At 37.9% G+C, this 15519-nt stretch overlaps 1 protein-coding gene across 2 annotated transcripts in view; it reads right to left on the bottom strand.

The window, feature by feature from the left end:
- Positions 1-15519, bottom strand: part of mettl14 (methyltransferase 14, N6-adenosine-methyltransferase subun) — a 64347-nt gene that overhangs the window by 48338 nt on the left and 490 nt on the right. The window contains exons 2-4 of one of the 2 annotated variants that reach the window (XM_048250844.1): positions 7479-7567; positions 4998-5085; positions 3561-3599 (exon numbers count right to left, since the gene is read on the bottom strand). In XM_048250844.1, coding sequence (XP_048106801.1) covers positions 3561-3599; positions 4998-5085; positions 7479-7567 — 216 coding nt within the window. The remainder of the gene's footprint in view (positions 1-3560; positions 3600-4997; positions 5086-7478; positions 7568-15519) is intronic. The other variant, XM_048250845.1, reaches the window with a different exon arrangement.

Consider the following 15519-nt stretch of genomic DNA (forward strand, 5'->3'; position numbering starts at 1 on the left):
AGCGGCCTGAGTGCGGGACTATTGACGGACCAACTCTGACTTCAATTGAACCCCAATTGAACCCCATGCAGAGACACACACGCGTGCACGCAGGACCACTTTGGGGGTGCCTCTCTTTCGTTGCTCTCTCTCTCTCAGCAGGATTTGTCACCGCTGAAGTCAAATTATAGCCTAGGTGCTTCAACATTAACCGCTATCGACAGGAAAGGAAAACAAACATTTAGCGATCAGGAACCGCCAGGAATTTTGCAAATACAGAAGCATGACCGCCTAGGCTATAACGTAGAGAACATGGATGACTTCTCTATTTGACGCTCGATTCTTGGACGTGAACAGACAGCTAGACACGGAGGCGCACATTAGGCCTACTTTCACTTTCTGTGCGTATTCATTACGTGAAAGATAATTAGTAGCAAAACAGCGATCAAATATTACATGGCAGTGCGTTTTGTTTTCAAATGTTTTCATGCATGTCTAGAAAACAGCTGAGGGATGTTTAGGAGACTCGTAAATCCTCAAATTTAGGCTGCGCAAACCACAGCACCTTTATTTGGCCATGGCTTGTATTCGAGTCAGCTATAATATAATCCTTTATTTCTTGCGTTTTATTGTGAGACATAGGCCTACTTTTCGTTTGGAGCGGCATGGGTAGGCTATCAAAAGCAGATGTTTAATTTGAGATTTAATTTACGTTTGGACTGTTGATTATATTGCTAAATATCGGGACTGATGACCACTGATCTGTGGGGTATTTAATGGCTTACTATTAAGTTTCATAGTGTCGGGAATTTCGATTGCCATCCACTTATTGCGAGATAAGGTATCCACACTTTCATTCATTCGTGTGCTGTGCTGCAAGGGAAACCTTATTCCGTATAGCCAAAAATGTCTAAGATAGCATAAATGTAGTTATTTTTTAAATTATGCATGATTTACTTTTTTATAAAATTCATAGGCTGGTGCCTGGCAGCAACAATTGTGTTTAAATGTAGGCTTCAGCCTCTAGCTCAGAAGGGTGCGGCATGCGACTAGCTTGAGAGCAATGAGAGCAACGTGTTGGAGACTCATGGTGTAAATGACTTTTCATTGGCAACAATACCAACCAACAATATAAAATATTAAGAAGAGCTCTTTTATGAGTTAACTTGAAACAAAATTATACTGGCTTTTATTTGTCCAAATCTGAGGCCCGGCTATAAATAGAATCCCTGACATAATTTGACGATTTAGGTATGCACATGTGTTTCAGGCTTAGTGCAAGCACTAATCTCTGACTGAAAGTGCACAGGACTTGTGCATTTGAGAGCGCTCTCTCGCGGCTGTAGACGTAATGTTTCACGTAGGGTTCATGTCAGTTAATATAAATTAACATTTTAAAACATGTTCAATTATATATTTTTTCATATATAAGTCGCACCTGACTATAAGTCGCAGGACCAGCCAAACTATGAAAAAAAGTGTGACTTATAGTCCGGAAAATACGGTACTGCACTTTGCCTTTGTATTAGTGTTTTAGTTGCTCAGAGTAATAAAGTGCAGTATCTACATTTTTGGGGTCAAAGGTCATATCAATGGTGTTTTTTTTTACTATATATACACATTTCCACGTCTTGCTACTTATGGCACGACAGCTGCGCATATGTGTGTGAGGAGAAAAGACGCACAGCCACAGGCTAGGGGAGGAGGCACAAGAGGCATGCCTTGCGCACATAAATGTTACTTCAAAAGCACACGGTCTTAAGACTTTTTAAGGCCTTAATTTAGGAACATGACTTAAGACTCCGTGGCTACCCTGCAAGTGGCCAAAGTCGTTATCGACATGTCATTTTCCAGTGAAACTACTTGAATTTCGGGTTAAATAAAAATCCATTTATTTCCAAAAATGAAAAAGCAACCAAAAATGGTCACAGTTCTCATTGCTTTCTCATCTCTTTGCCTTTGTAGGGCAGAGTGCATCAACCACATTCAAGCATTTCATATAGCCTAGCCCAGGGGTTCCCAAACTTTTCCACGACAAGGCCCCCCAAATACCACTAGGTTCTGGCCAAGGACCCCCGTGATGTGTTATTAAACCCATCGAGAATACTACGGCAAATGTAAAAATACATTAAGCTAATCCTAATAATTATTTTAGCCACAAACACTTTGCGATGGAGCATACAGTGTGTAAAAATTGTATTTGGGGATTTCTGCTATATGAGAGCTATCACTCTACTATTATTCCCAATCATTATCATGGAAAATATAATGTTCAGATATGCGACACATTATTATAATGGCATTGTAGAACAACCCTAATAGTAATAAGTATATTTTAACATTTTGAAATGTATTTATTTGTTGCTTTTATTTTTCCTTCCAACTCCCTGGCACCCCCTCGCGGCCCCCGGCCCCCACTTTGAAAACCACTGGCCTAGCCCACATCTTAAATAAACTGAGTCATTTAAATAAAATTACTGTAGTCAAAGTTTGAATAGTCAGTTTGAGAAGAAAGAGAAGTTAACTTGGCCAGGGAAAAAGGCTCACATTGCATTTCATTGCTTCTTAATGAAAAGTGTCAGCCTCATGACTAACACCCCACACACACACACACAATGGAGGACTATTTTTTTGTTATCTTTTCTCCGTCTCTTTTTTTCTTACTTTTTCTTTTTTTGCCTGCACGAGGTATGTGAAGGTATGTGAACTGTGACACTATCATATGTATTAATCAAAGTTGTTTTACCATGAATTGTTAATTTATTGCCATACCATGGTTGCAAAATTTTAGACACTCTACTGAGCTTATTATTAAAATTAAGTAATGAAAAATGTTCTATGTTTTCTGGAATATAGATAGGTTCATAGAACCATCTGTCCATTTGATCGGTAACTCACAAGGAAGAGTAAAATTGGTTTTCTTCAGTGGACCAAGTCTCATAATATTACATTTATCATAGTTAGGTTTTAGACCAGACATTTTTAAAAAAATATTTAAATCTAATATTAAGTTTTGCAGAGATATACTATCAGAATTAATCATGAAAGTTGTATCATCTGCATACATAGACATTTTTGATTGTAAACTGTGTTTTGAAAGTTATAATATTATTATTATTATTGTCTCGAATTTTATTTTCAAGTATCTCTATTGCTATAATAAATAGGTAAGGGGATAAAGGGCAACCTTGCTTCACTCCTCTTTTAAGTGTAATTGACTGATTGATTGACTGACTGATCCGTTGTTCATTATTTTACTCATTGAACTATTGGAGATCACTTTGATCCAGGCTATCAGGGTCTCCCCAAAATGAAAACAATTTAAACATTTGTGTAAAAAGTCCCATTTTATTTTATCAAAGACTTTTTCAAAATCTGCAACAAAAATTAATCCTGGCTTTTTTAATGATATTCTATTATTTCTAGTACTATTATTTTTTGGATCTTTATAGTGTCCATTTGAATCCTGTTTTAAGAGCACAGAGATTGCACTCTCTTTGGGTACCAGAGAGAATACCTTGCTCATATGAATAACACATGATGAGTGGGTTTTTGATCTGCTCATAAAATATCTGGTATACCTCCACAGGAATTCCGTCAAGACCAGGAGTTTTCCCTTTCTGAAAAGACATGATTGCATGTTGAAGTTCAATACTTGTAATTTTACCCTCACATGTTTGTTTTTGTTCTTCTGATAGTTTAATACAACTTTGTGGGAAAAAAGCTTCTTCAATTTCTTTAACATATCCAGATTCCATTATTATATCTCCTGTAAATAGTTCTTTATAATAATTTTCCATTTCATTTAAGATTGCTGTCGGTGTGCTCAGTATATTTGAGTCATCTACAATAAGTTTTTGTATATTCTTTTTAGATATATTTCTTTTTTGTAATTTAAAAAAAAATTATTGCACCTCTCCCCTTTTTCCATCCATGATAGATTTTTCTATAATAACATTTTCATATTCTTTTTGCTTTAGCTCCAATTCATCCAACGTATCTTGTGTTGTTTCTGATTTATCTGCAGTATATCTAAAATCATAAATTCAATTTCTTTTTTGATGTTTTGTTCTTTTTGTCTATATAATTTTTGTCTGAGTGAAGCCCATTTTAATACATGTCCTCTAAAAGCTATCCCAAACCATAAGTGGGCTTGCCGATTCAACAACCCCCCCACGCCACACGCATAAAAAAATACATTTTTTAAATACATTTATAGCCTATAATTTAGTATGAAAAGTATTTGTTTTAAAATATTAATTGCTTAAAAATGCTGCTAATTTTATGCTGTTTAACAAACGTATAAATTGTGCACTGTCGCTTTAAGACAGTCGCTTTAATTCACGTTTATTTCTCAATGATCTTCTGCCTGCTCCGCTGTGGCTAGTGCTGTACCTACGGCTGGGCCCTCTCACAGTTTTTAAATGGTCAGTAGTGGGAACTACTGTTGCCTTCATGATTTCCTTTTAAAACTTTCTTATAAGAAGGAGATATCAATTATCAACAATCACAAGCCAGCTGGAACCTGCGGCTCTCTCTCCCTCTCGTGAGTGCAGACACATTCCCAATTAAATGGATTGCATAATGTTCACATTAGATCTGCTGCAAAGGAGATAACTAAGAGTTAACTTAGTTTAACATGATGTTATCTCTATTTAACATGATGTTTTGACATTGACATTGTAAACGTTCTCTAAGGAGAGTGAAAAGCAGTTTGCAGTAGAGCTAACCAACGTCGTCTCTATCGCAGGAAAAAAATAGCGAGCAGCCTGATAACTAAATGAAATGCTTGGCGGGCCGGATGAAAGTGCTTGGCGGGCCAGATCCGGCCCGCGGGCCGCAGTTTGCCCACCCCTGGTTTAATCTCTTTTTGAGCTTGAATATGATAGCTGGTGGAGTTATTTCCTTTACGATCCAAAACTTTATCTTAAGTTACATTATAGTCACCAACCATGTGTAAGTGAAAGTGTAGTATTACTGAGAAATAAATATGCAATCTGCCCAGGGTGGCCACTCACCCGGTGCTCCACTACATCATCTTCAACATCTTCTCCCTCCATCTGGCACTTCCGCTTGGTGACTGGAACCAATGTGTCCAAAGATACCCTTCAGAGCAACAATAGAGAGAAACCACACCTCATAATTTTAAGAGACTTATTTTTTACATGAATTTAGATTGAAATAGACTGTAGGGAGATAGGATCACATCACTGGGTCAGCAGTGTGTTGGGCAAGTTTTAAGTTAACCCTCTATACCCCAATAGAATTCTAGAATACTGCAGCGGTTTACTGAGAACAATGAAAATCCCATATTTTTTGTCATCCTGAAATATATAATAAAATTGAAAAATATAACAAATTGCTATATTAAGAGAAAAGGAAAAATGACAACAAGTTTGCTTTGTTTTTAAGGGCATTGACAGATTTTCTTTGAAAATGTTCAGGTTCATACACCTTAATTAGGTTCCCAAGGCCTTTGGGAATAAAAACAGCCCCACAATAGCACAGCCCCTTCACCATAATTCTCATTAGGCATGGGGTTCTTTCCAGTATAGTCAAAGATCCTTTAGAACACCATCTTTATCAACCGTCTCTGGTATAGTCATTCTTCTATGTACGCCAAACACATCTAAAGTGTTTCTAGCCAAAGAGCGCAACTTTAATTTCATCTGGCAATAGACCACACTTCCAGACAAAGTCACTGTACCATTCATTAACTCCTGCCGTTTAAATTGGTAATTAAATGACTGGACAGGCTTTTACCTGGCATGCCCTCTAAATAATCTATTAGCAGTGAGGTCACAAGTTTTTTAGGAACTTGGTGACCCCAAGATGATACCTTTGTCTGTAACTCTCCCATACTGTAAGTGGGGGCAAGATAACCATGGGTCTTTGTCCAAGCATGCTCACTGCGCCGGGATTAGTGTGTGCTTCACCTTACTGTGTGTTCACTGTGTGCTGAGTGTTTTTCACTAATTCACGGATTGGGATAAATGCAGAGACCAAATTTCCCTCACGGGATCAAAAGAGTATACTTATACAACAAAAGCATTTTCATTGAGTACAGGGGGAACAAGTCATGAGAAGTAGGCTATTTACGACGGCAAAGTAAAATAAAACTAAACAGTTAATTGTTGTTATTTAGTAGGTTTAAATAATTGCTTACAGAGTGTTCCTCATCATCACTGTCAAGAAGCTCTTGCATTAGTGGAATTGAGTTCTAAAAGACACATAAACCCTGTTTCACAAGTGCTGTAGTGGCGTCCATATCGTAAACCATACGGTCTGTAATCCCAAATAACCGTTCGTAAACTCATAGGGAGTTAGAGCGCTTATCTTTTTCGAACTTCAGAGCGTTATTCTATTTTCAGAGTGTCAGATTGAATTTACGAACGCACTCAAAATATAGCCTATTTAAGAGCAGAGGAGTGTGCCATGTTCGGTAGCCCAAGAGTTCATGTATCCACACACAGCAGCTGAAATTAGCAGCACACCTGCAGCCACGAAGCTACTGAGCCTCTGTGCTTCACACACACTCTAAAAAATGCTGGGTTAATTTTTCAACCCAAGCACTGGGTTGACACTGTTGGGTCAATTTCTGGGGTTGTTTTTACTCATGTTGGGTTATTTCTGTAACCCAGCTTGCTGGTTTGATAGCTTAGGAAAGTGCCCCCTCCATGTAACTTACGGGGTGGTTTTTGGTGGTAACATTATACCCAACTTGGATTCACTGAATAATGTGTTAACATTAGCTAGCTAACGTTAGCACTGCCAATACTTAACTTGTGTGTCAGCCTGCTAATGTTATCTAGCTAGCTAATGTTATCCAGCTCATCTCCATACGCACGTTTTGTATTACCGGTACGTTTAAAACAACTCCATAATGTGGTCATGGTTTTCGAGTGTGTTGCGCTAATATTTTGTTTCCTGGTGGATTTTCACTGATAATGGTTTCTGAAAGTCTATAACAGTGATTAATGCACTCTTTTTTTTCTTTGATTGACAGGGCTGACCCCCAAAGCGGACCGTGGAATCTGCCTGCCTTCATGGAAGTATCACATGCTTTTCAGGCGATCTGTTCAAAAATAAATTAAATATCAAATAAATAATTCTGTCTAACTGTTTTACTTCATTACAAGGCTATCGTTGCCCATTTTAATGTACATTGTCTACATCATGCCAAGCTGTTAACAAAAAGGTGTGACTTTCAAGTAATGTGGATTGTGGACAATAAAATATTAAAATTAATATAATGCATTATCCTATTTCTATTTCGGCTGATACAATTCCGCCCTATTTCACTTTGATGTAGGCCTACTTAAGTAAAATAAAGTAAAGAAATCTGGTTTTGTAAATCCATAAGCAAAAAACAGAACTCAATAGTGGGTCAAATACATAGAGGTGAATATAAACGAGTAATGGGTTATAACCACTTACCCATCAAATAAAATGTTACCATTTTGCATGCAACTAAGTGGTTATAAAATTCTGCCGCTCACCTGCAAATCTCTCTCGTCTCCTCAATCTCCTTTTGTTCATCTTTACTATTGAGCACAGCACCAATACTGTCTGCACTCTCAGCTCCAAGCTGGAAGAAAACCATACAAATCATTAGCATTAAGCATTTATAATTGCACTAAAATTAGGGCTGTCAAACAATTGTTTTTTTTGTTTTTTTATCACGATTAATCGCTGAATTTATATAGTTAATTGTGATTAATCACCTATTTTATCACATGATTAAAATTATATTATTTTACATTTCTAAACATTCCAGAAGTCCATATTAACAATGCAAAGCCATTTTGGGTGGATGACAAATAAGCCTGAAAAAAGGAATTTAAAAAAAACTTCAAATATCATCCCTAAAAAGTGTTTATATGTGTTGCTGTATCTCTAAACTTGACTAATATACATTTTTTTTTTTTTTTTTAAAGTGAAATATATATTTATATGTCAATTTGTCATGTTAGTGCCTAAAATTGTCATATGGTGTGACGTGAAAATAATTTGAAATAAAATGAAAATGAGATACTTTTTTCTACTTTAATTTATGTCACTGTACATTTTAATCACGTTTGCTTTGATTTGCAACATTTCCTTGTGAATATTTAGAAGAAAAACCTAAAATTTAACAAGTTATTTTGTCAAGGTGGAGAATGCTCCTAAGTGTAACCAGATATTTTAGCTTAATTCTGATATTTCTTGTAAGAACTCACTCAAAATTCTTGAGGTTCTTGCAGATACCATTTCCTTTGTGTGCAATTGATGTTTTAATGATTTTTCAATTATAAAGTCTTTTTTGTGACATTAAATAATGTCACACCAAATGACATGGTGTCACATATATGATGAACTGCACCACTCCACCATGTGTCAGAGCAAAACAGGGTTTTTAATGACAATAAAATCATTAACAATGAATTTTGAAGTCACTGTATGAATGGTGTATCGTGTAACAGCAAAATAGATGAAAGTTTAGTATTTATTTTTAAACTTACATGGCATGGTAACATAAAAAAAAAAAAAGTATGAGAAATATGAATTGTACAGATACATTTTTTTTCCCAATTATCACAGATTTAACAAAAAAACATATAATATCTGAATTTAAAACATGTTTTTACAAGAACTTTTATGTAAAAATGCAATTTGGTCATAGGGTGTGACAGAAATGTCATATAGTGTGACTTGAAAAAAGCTGTCACACCATATGATGCAGCGTCACACTATATGACATTTTGACAGTTAAGCTAATTTTCTAGACAGTTAAATACAGCTAACTATTATTTAGCATGCAACTGACCACATGGCAGCAGTGCTTTTAAGAATTCATGAAGAATATTTGTGGAAAATAGCTACTTTTTTAGGCAAATGATGTCACACCATAAGACACTAAAATTTGGCCACGATTGATGATGTCCAATTCAAAGCTTTTTATATAAAAATCTAAAAAGCAGAACTCACCTCTTGACCATGCCAATTACTCCTGACATTCTATTGTTACTTCCTGATTAAGCAGGGTCCTCTTCACAATAATAATGTCCAAATGAATGCCCAGTCAAAATATACAATATAGTGTCACGCCATATGACAACCATTTTATGGACAAAATATATTTGATTATAACTTAGTTGGACAGCATGCATAAACATCAAAACTTTCTGTGGTTGTAAAAAACATCCAATTATTTTATATGCATGGTAAAACTTTAAAGTAATTATACTTTTTATGGATATACACTCTTTTTAGGAAGTTCGCACACATGGTGGACAGTCACACCATATGACATTTTTTATGTTTGGATGATTATTTTAAGTCAAAAGTGAAATACAAATCCAATAAATTTAATATGACAGAACTTGAACCTACCAGACCTACAACATTTCCATATCAATTCTTAACAATTGCCATTTTTTATAAGTGTGTGACACATGGACAGTCTGAATTCTGCTATTTGTCATCTACCCTTTTACCAGTATGTTGATTGGGAATCAAATGGAAGCAAAGAACGTCATTTTATGAACTTAACTTTAAGACATATTTGATTGTTTCAAATAAAATTTCAAAAGTAGTGGGCCTGAGGCAACACATTGTATTTTTCAAAAATATAGCTAATATAAACTGAAATAAATGCTACAGCAGAAGTGCACGTACAAAATGTACGCATAAAGGGCATAACAAATAAAACACACTCCATGTAGCCTATATTCATTATCTTTAGAGTTCAGTTGAAAATATGGAACTTTTTAAATTGAGAAATATGCAAAACCCAAATGCAGCGATTAGTTTTACAACTGACATTTGGACGTCAAATGTGAGCCTGATGTCCATGCTAAGCCTAACTGCACAGTGGGTAGATGATGACTTACAACTACACCAAGTCATGTTACAATGCCAAGAGATGGTCGGGTCCCACACTGCTGCCAATCTGGCCTTTGCATTCGATAGAATGTTACAACATTGGGGAATCGACAGGAGTAGGTGCATGTAGTGTTGCGAGACAATGCAAGGAACATGGTGAAAGCAATGAATGACGCCAACTTGGCTAATTTGCCCTGCCCATGTATGCCCATGGCGCATACATTACAGTTAGCAGTGAACGAGGGTCTGCTGTCCCAACGAAGCATCACTGACATAGTGAAAACTGGGAGGAAAATTGTTGGACATTTTAAACACTCACCACAGGCCTACTCGCTATTTCATGATATCTAGGAAACAAGGAAGTGCCTGCAGCAAGATGTCATCACAAGATGGAACAGTACTTTCTATATGCTAGAATCGCTGATTGAGCAGAGACGTGAGCTAGGGGTATTCGCTACGGAGAATGACCTGCCGGCCACTCTCACTATGCACCAGTGGGAGTTAATTGAGAATGTGCTCATTATGAATTTATTTTATTAATAAATTAATGAATATACATAGGCCTATCATATAGTCTGTTAATATCTGATTCTGAAACAATACTTTCTTAAATCCTTCTTTTTTTGTTTGTGCAATAGGTACAATAATTGCTACTTCTCCAATGAAGTGAAAGATCAAGTGAAACAGGAGCTTCTGACTGCACTGCAGAGGGAGACCAGATGCCCACCAGAGGAACAAGCTGCTGAGGTATCCACAGCTCGTGGACCTGACCCAGAGGAAGCACCGCCAGTCAAAAAGCCACGTAGCTTACGGTTTTCAGTTCATGACGAAATTCTTAAGGAAAATACTGAGGTGGAGCAACAACTGGCCAGCCCCTTGTCTGTGCAGGTACAGAGCTACCTGTCAGAGGCGCCCATTGGCCGAAGTGAAAATGCATTGACCTACTGGAGGATCAACAAAGATCATTTCCCTGCACTTGCTCCACTTGCCCAAGCTTACCTCTCTGCACCATGTACAAGCGTTGACAGTGAGCGCTTGTTTACCCTGGCTGGACATGTGGCAGATGAGAGCAGAAACTGACTATCTGGTGACAAAGCAGAAATGCTTCTGTTTGCGAAGAAAAACTTGCCATTGATGTACAAGTGATTGCAATAGGCTTGTGTGTGTGTGTTTTGAGAAATATCTTTATATAGCAAGATATTTTTTTATTATTCCACTGCTTGGTTGAATTTCCCATTGTCCTACGTAATTTAGAACGACCATTAACCGTATGTTATCTGCACACCTATGAAGTAGATCCATTTTTTTGGCCGTATCACACTTGTATATTAATTCGCCGAACTCGTTTTTTTCGAAGTTTAAATGAACCGTCACGTTGCATCCGAGCTGTAAAATGCAGACGTTCAGAACATTGCAACATTGTAGCATATGACGGAGGTGGCTTTTAGCTAGATGGATGACAGCAGGCTAAGTAAAAGCGATGTTTCAAAGCTAAAGTTCATCAGAATCTTGGGATACGCCCGCTTGACCACGGGAGAGATAGAACTAACGTCTGGCCTGTGAGTTGAGAAATTAGTTGATATGTGTCGAAAGAAATTAGTTCTACAAACAAGACAGTTTTAGCTATTAAAACGTTTAATCCGCTTCGCGTCGGGGCCGTTTTACAACCTCGACCGTGCATTAACTTCTGTGAACAGACCACCGTGTCGTCCATTATCCCTTACTTATTATTATTATTTTTATTTGTTATTTATATATATATTTTTTTTATTGCCACTACCCGTTTTCATACAGAAGTTTAGTTTGCTAAATATATCACAATTTTTAGTTGGATATTGGATATGAAAAGAAAGAAATGGTTCTTCCATACCACTGCACTTTAGATGTGTGTGAACTTCGCACACCAGGAGTAATAAACTGGTCGCAGGTCGCAGGTCTGGCGTATAGCAGGGGATACCATGGTCCTTAAACCAGGTAACTGGAAGCTTTGGCACTGTGTGCAGGTGCCAAGTCCTGTTGGATAATGAAATCTGCATCTCCATAAAGTTGGTCAGCAGCAGGAAGCATGAAGTGCTCTAAAACTTCCTGGTAGACAGCTGCGTTGGCCCTGGACCTCAGAAAACACAGTGGTCCAACACCAGCAGATAACATGGCACCCCAAACCATCACTGACTGGAACTTTACACTGGACTTCAAGCAACATGGATTCTGTGCCTCTCCTCTCTTCCTCCAGACTCTGGGACCTTGATTTCCAAAGGCAATGCAAAATTTCCTTTCATCAGAGGACATAACTTTGGACCACTTAGCAGCAGTCCAATCCTTTTTGTCTTTAGCCCAGGTGAGACGCTTCTGACGCTGTCTCTTGTTCAAGAGCTTGACACAAGGAATGCGACAGCTAAAACCCATGTCTTGCATACGTCTGTGCGTGGTGGTTCTTGAAGCACTGACTCTAGCTGCAGTCCACTCTTTGTGAATCTCCCCCACATTTTTGAATGGGTTTTGTTTCACAATCCTTTCCAGGGTGCAGTTGTCCCTATTGCTTGTCAGTGTTGTAGTACTCGAGTCCGAGACTCGAACTCGAGTCCGAGTCATTAGCTAAATTTAGAGACTCGTGACTTGACTTGGACTTGAGCACTGAATGACTCGAACTTGGACTCGTGCATTCACACTCGCGATGACTCGTCGAGGACTCAACTTTTTTTTGTAATATATCATAAGGCTATAATTGTAGTATGTCAATTTGCTATATGGTTTTAATATCTACATTATTTGTAATAATAATTTTAGTTCAAGGGAATGTTAGGCTACTGCTTCGTGTCATAGTAGGCTACATCGCAAGTCACATCATGTTCACATGCAAAGCAAACTAACGTTAACACCAAAATGCCTGGAGACATGGCTGCCGCTATTTCAATGTAGTATTGCCAGGCAATATTAGTTCTCATACATGACATGACATTACCTAAGATTACACTCAGCCCCTGGCTAAACATCACACACTGCTGCTGGATAGCTGATCATCGTGACTGGGTGAACAGTGTTTTTCCTGACTGACGCAAAAAGCGAGGTTCCATTCATTCATTTTCATTTGGGGCGTGCCCTGCCGTGCTTCTGTCTGTTAATTTACAGCAGGCTATTATCGGATGAAAGAAAATAAACTGAAAAGTTTTCCCGATCAAGATATAGCATACTTCTTAATTTTGGTGTCATAAAATATAGAAGCATAACATTACATTGCCTAGTAGAGTGTCCATGTAGAGCAGGGGTGGGCAAACTGCGGCCCGCCAAGCACTTTCATCCGGCCCGCCGAGCATTTCATTTGGTTATCAGGCTGCTCGCTATTTTTTTCCTGCGATAGAGACGACGTTGGTTAGCTTTACTGCAAACTGCTTTTCACTCTCCTTAGAGAACATTATGTCAATGTCAAAACATCATGTTAAATAGAGATAACATCATGTTAAACTAAGTTAACTCTTAGTTATGTCCTTTGCAGCAGATCTAACGTGAACATTATGCGATCCATTTAATTGGGAATGCGTCTGCACTCACGAGAGAGAGAGCCGCAGGTTCCAGCTGGCTTGTCATTGTTGATAATTGATATCTCCTTCTTATAAGAAAGTTTTAAAAGGAAATCATGAAGGCAACAGTAGTTCCCACTACTGACCATTTAAAAACTGTGAGAGGGCCCAGCTGTAAAAAAATATATGTTTCATACTAAATTATTGGCTATAAAAATATGTGTATTTTTGTGTATTTTGTTTATTTTTTTATGTGTGTGTAGGGTTGTTGTTGTCGCTGACCGCCAGTTTTCAAAACCCAATGTGGCCCTTGAGCCAAAAAGTTTGCCCACCCCTGATGTAGAGTGTCAATGTAGGCCTATGTGTCAGCGCAAGTGAAACTGACAAACTGAACCTCTCATGGGTAAGCCAGAAACAACTATATTTAAAACCACGAATTACTGTTCAAACGAGCGATTTGATAGCCTAATCCACTGCACGAAAAAAAAAGTAAATAGCAACTTGTTATATTTCTAACAGGTGAATATCGTAGCAAATAGTAGCCTATGGCGATGGCAGCTTAAAAAAAAAAATTTATTTCACTCATCTCGCTGAAATGAACGTAGAATGTGGCCTGTTAAAGCAAAAGAAATGAATTAGGCAGATGATCTGCATCTCCGTTAACCGAAAGCTAGTTTTCATCTCTATTGTTGACGTGAAATATGTCTCCATAGTGTCAGTGAAGTGATAACATTATGCAGTTGCAGGTAGCCAGTGTTCACGTCACGGGAGTCAGAAAGAAGACTTGGACTCGACTTGATCAATAGGGACTCGACTCGGACTCAACGTGGATCAATAGTGACTTGACTCGGATGAGTAGTGGACTCGACTCGGACTTGGAATTTTTTTTTAATGACTTGGGACTTGACTCGGACTTGAACACTGGGGACTCGAACCTGGACTCGGACTCGAGGCATAGTGACTTGACTACAACACTGTTGCTTGTACACTTTTTTCTACCACATCTTTTCCTTCCCTTTGCCTCTCTATTAATGTGCTTGGACACAGAGCTCTGTGAACAGCCAGCCTCTTTAGCAATGACCTTTTGTGCCTTCCCCTCCTTGTGCAAGGTGTCAATGGTCGTCTTCTGGACAACTGTCAAGTCAGCAGTCTTCCCCATGATTGTGTAGCCTACAGAAATAGACTGAGAGACCATTTAAAGGCCTTTGCAGGTGTTTTGGGTTAATTAGCTGACTAGAGTGTGGCACCAGGTGTCTTCAATATTGAACCTTTTCACAATATTCTAATTTTCTGGGATGCTGAAAATTAAAATAAATTAACATTTGAAATATATCGATCTGTGTAAAATGAATGAATATAATATACAAGTTTCACTTTTTGAATGGAATTACTGACATAAAAATCAACTTTTTGATGATATTCTAATTATATGACCAGCACCTGTATGTGTGTTTTCAGGCATTCAAACCTTTTATAAACTTAAAAAAAATGCTGTTGGATTGAAAAACTAGACGTCACGTCATTGACCCACATATCTATCTAGGTTATCTACATATTTATCTATAATGTGCGCTACCGCTGAACACTCCCTGTCTCTCTTTACTCCTCTCTCTCGTTACTCTCAAGGGTCTCAAGGTGGGCTTTGGTCTGTAGCCTCCCCCAAGGTGACGTAATGCAATGCATTGTGGCGAAAAGGTAAGGAGAATCATTTCCATTTGCCTGTAACGTTTTATGATATCCATTGTATTTGATGTTGTTGGGTAAATGTTTATTACCAACCATCAACTTTTGTTGCTTTTGTAGCGCCACGGTTCATTAGCAGCCTCTGGTTTGTGGTCAACCATTTGCGCGTAAAGCGACGAGCTATTAGGACTTATGAATGGGTTTTGAATCTTTGTACGATTAATAGCCGGTAGGTGAGGTGAAATAGAATGCGAAATATTTTTTAAAAACAGGCATTTGACTCGTAACTTACAAATGTTTTGCATTTTCACACTGCATCGCAATTTCGTTTCGTATCTTACAGACCTTAACTTACCGACTAGAAGAGTAGATTCGATGGATGTTTAAACTAAAAGATTGTAGATAGGTTGCCACCTAAGTTACTTCACGTGGAAGATAAAGTAAACGTTACAGCCACAGTCCTAACCTCAGTCAA

Source organism: Alosa alosa, chromosome 8 (genome assembly GCF_017589495.1).
Source record: "Alosa alosa isolate M-15738 ecotype Scorff River chromosome 8, AALO_Geno_1.1, whole genome shotgun sequence".
Classification (NCBI taxonomy): Eukaryota; Metazoa; Chordata; class Actinopteri; order Clupeiformes; family Clupeidae; genus Alosa; species Alosa alosa.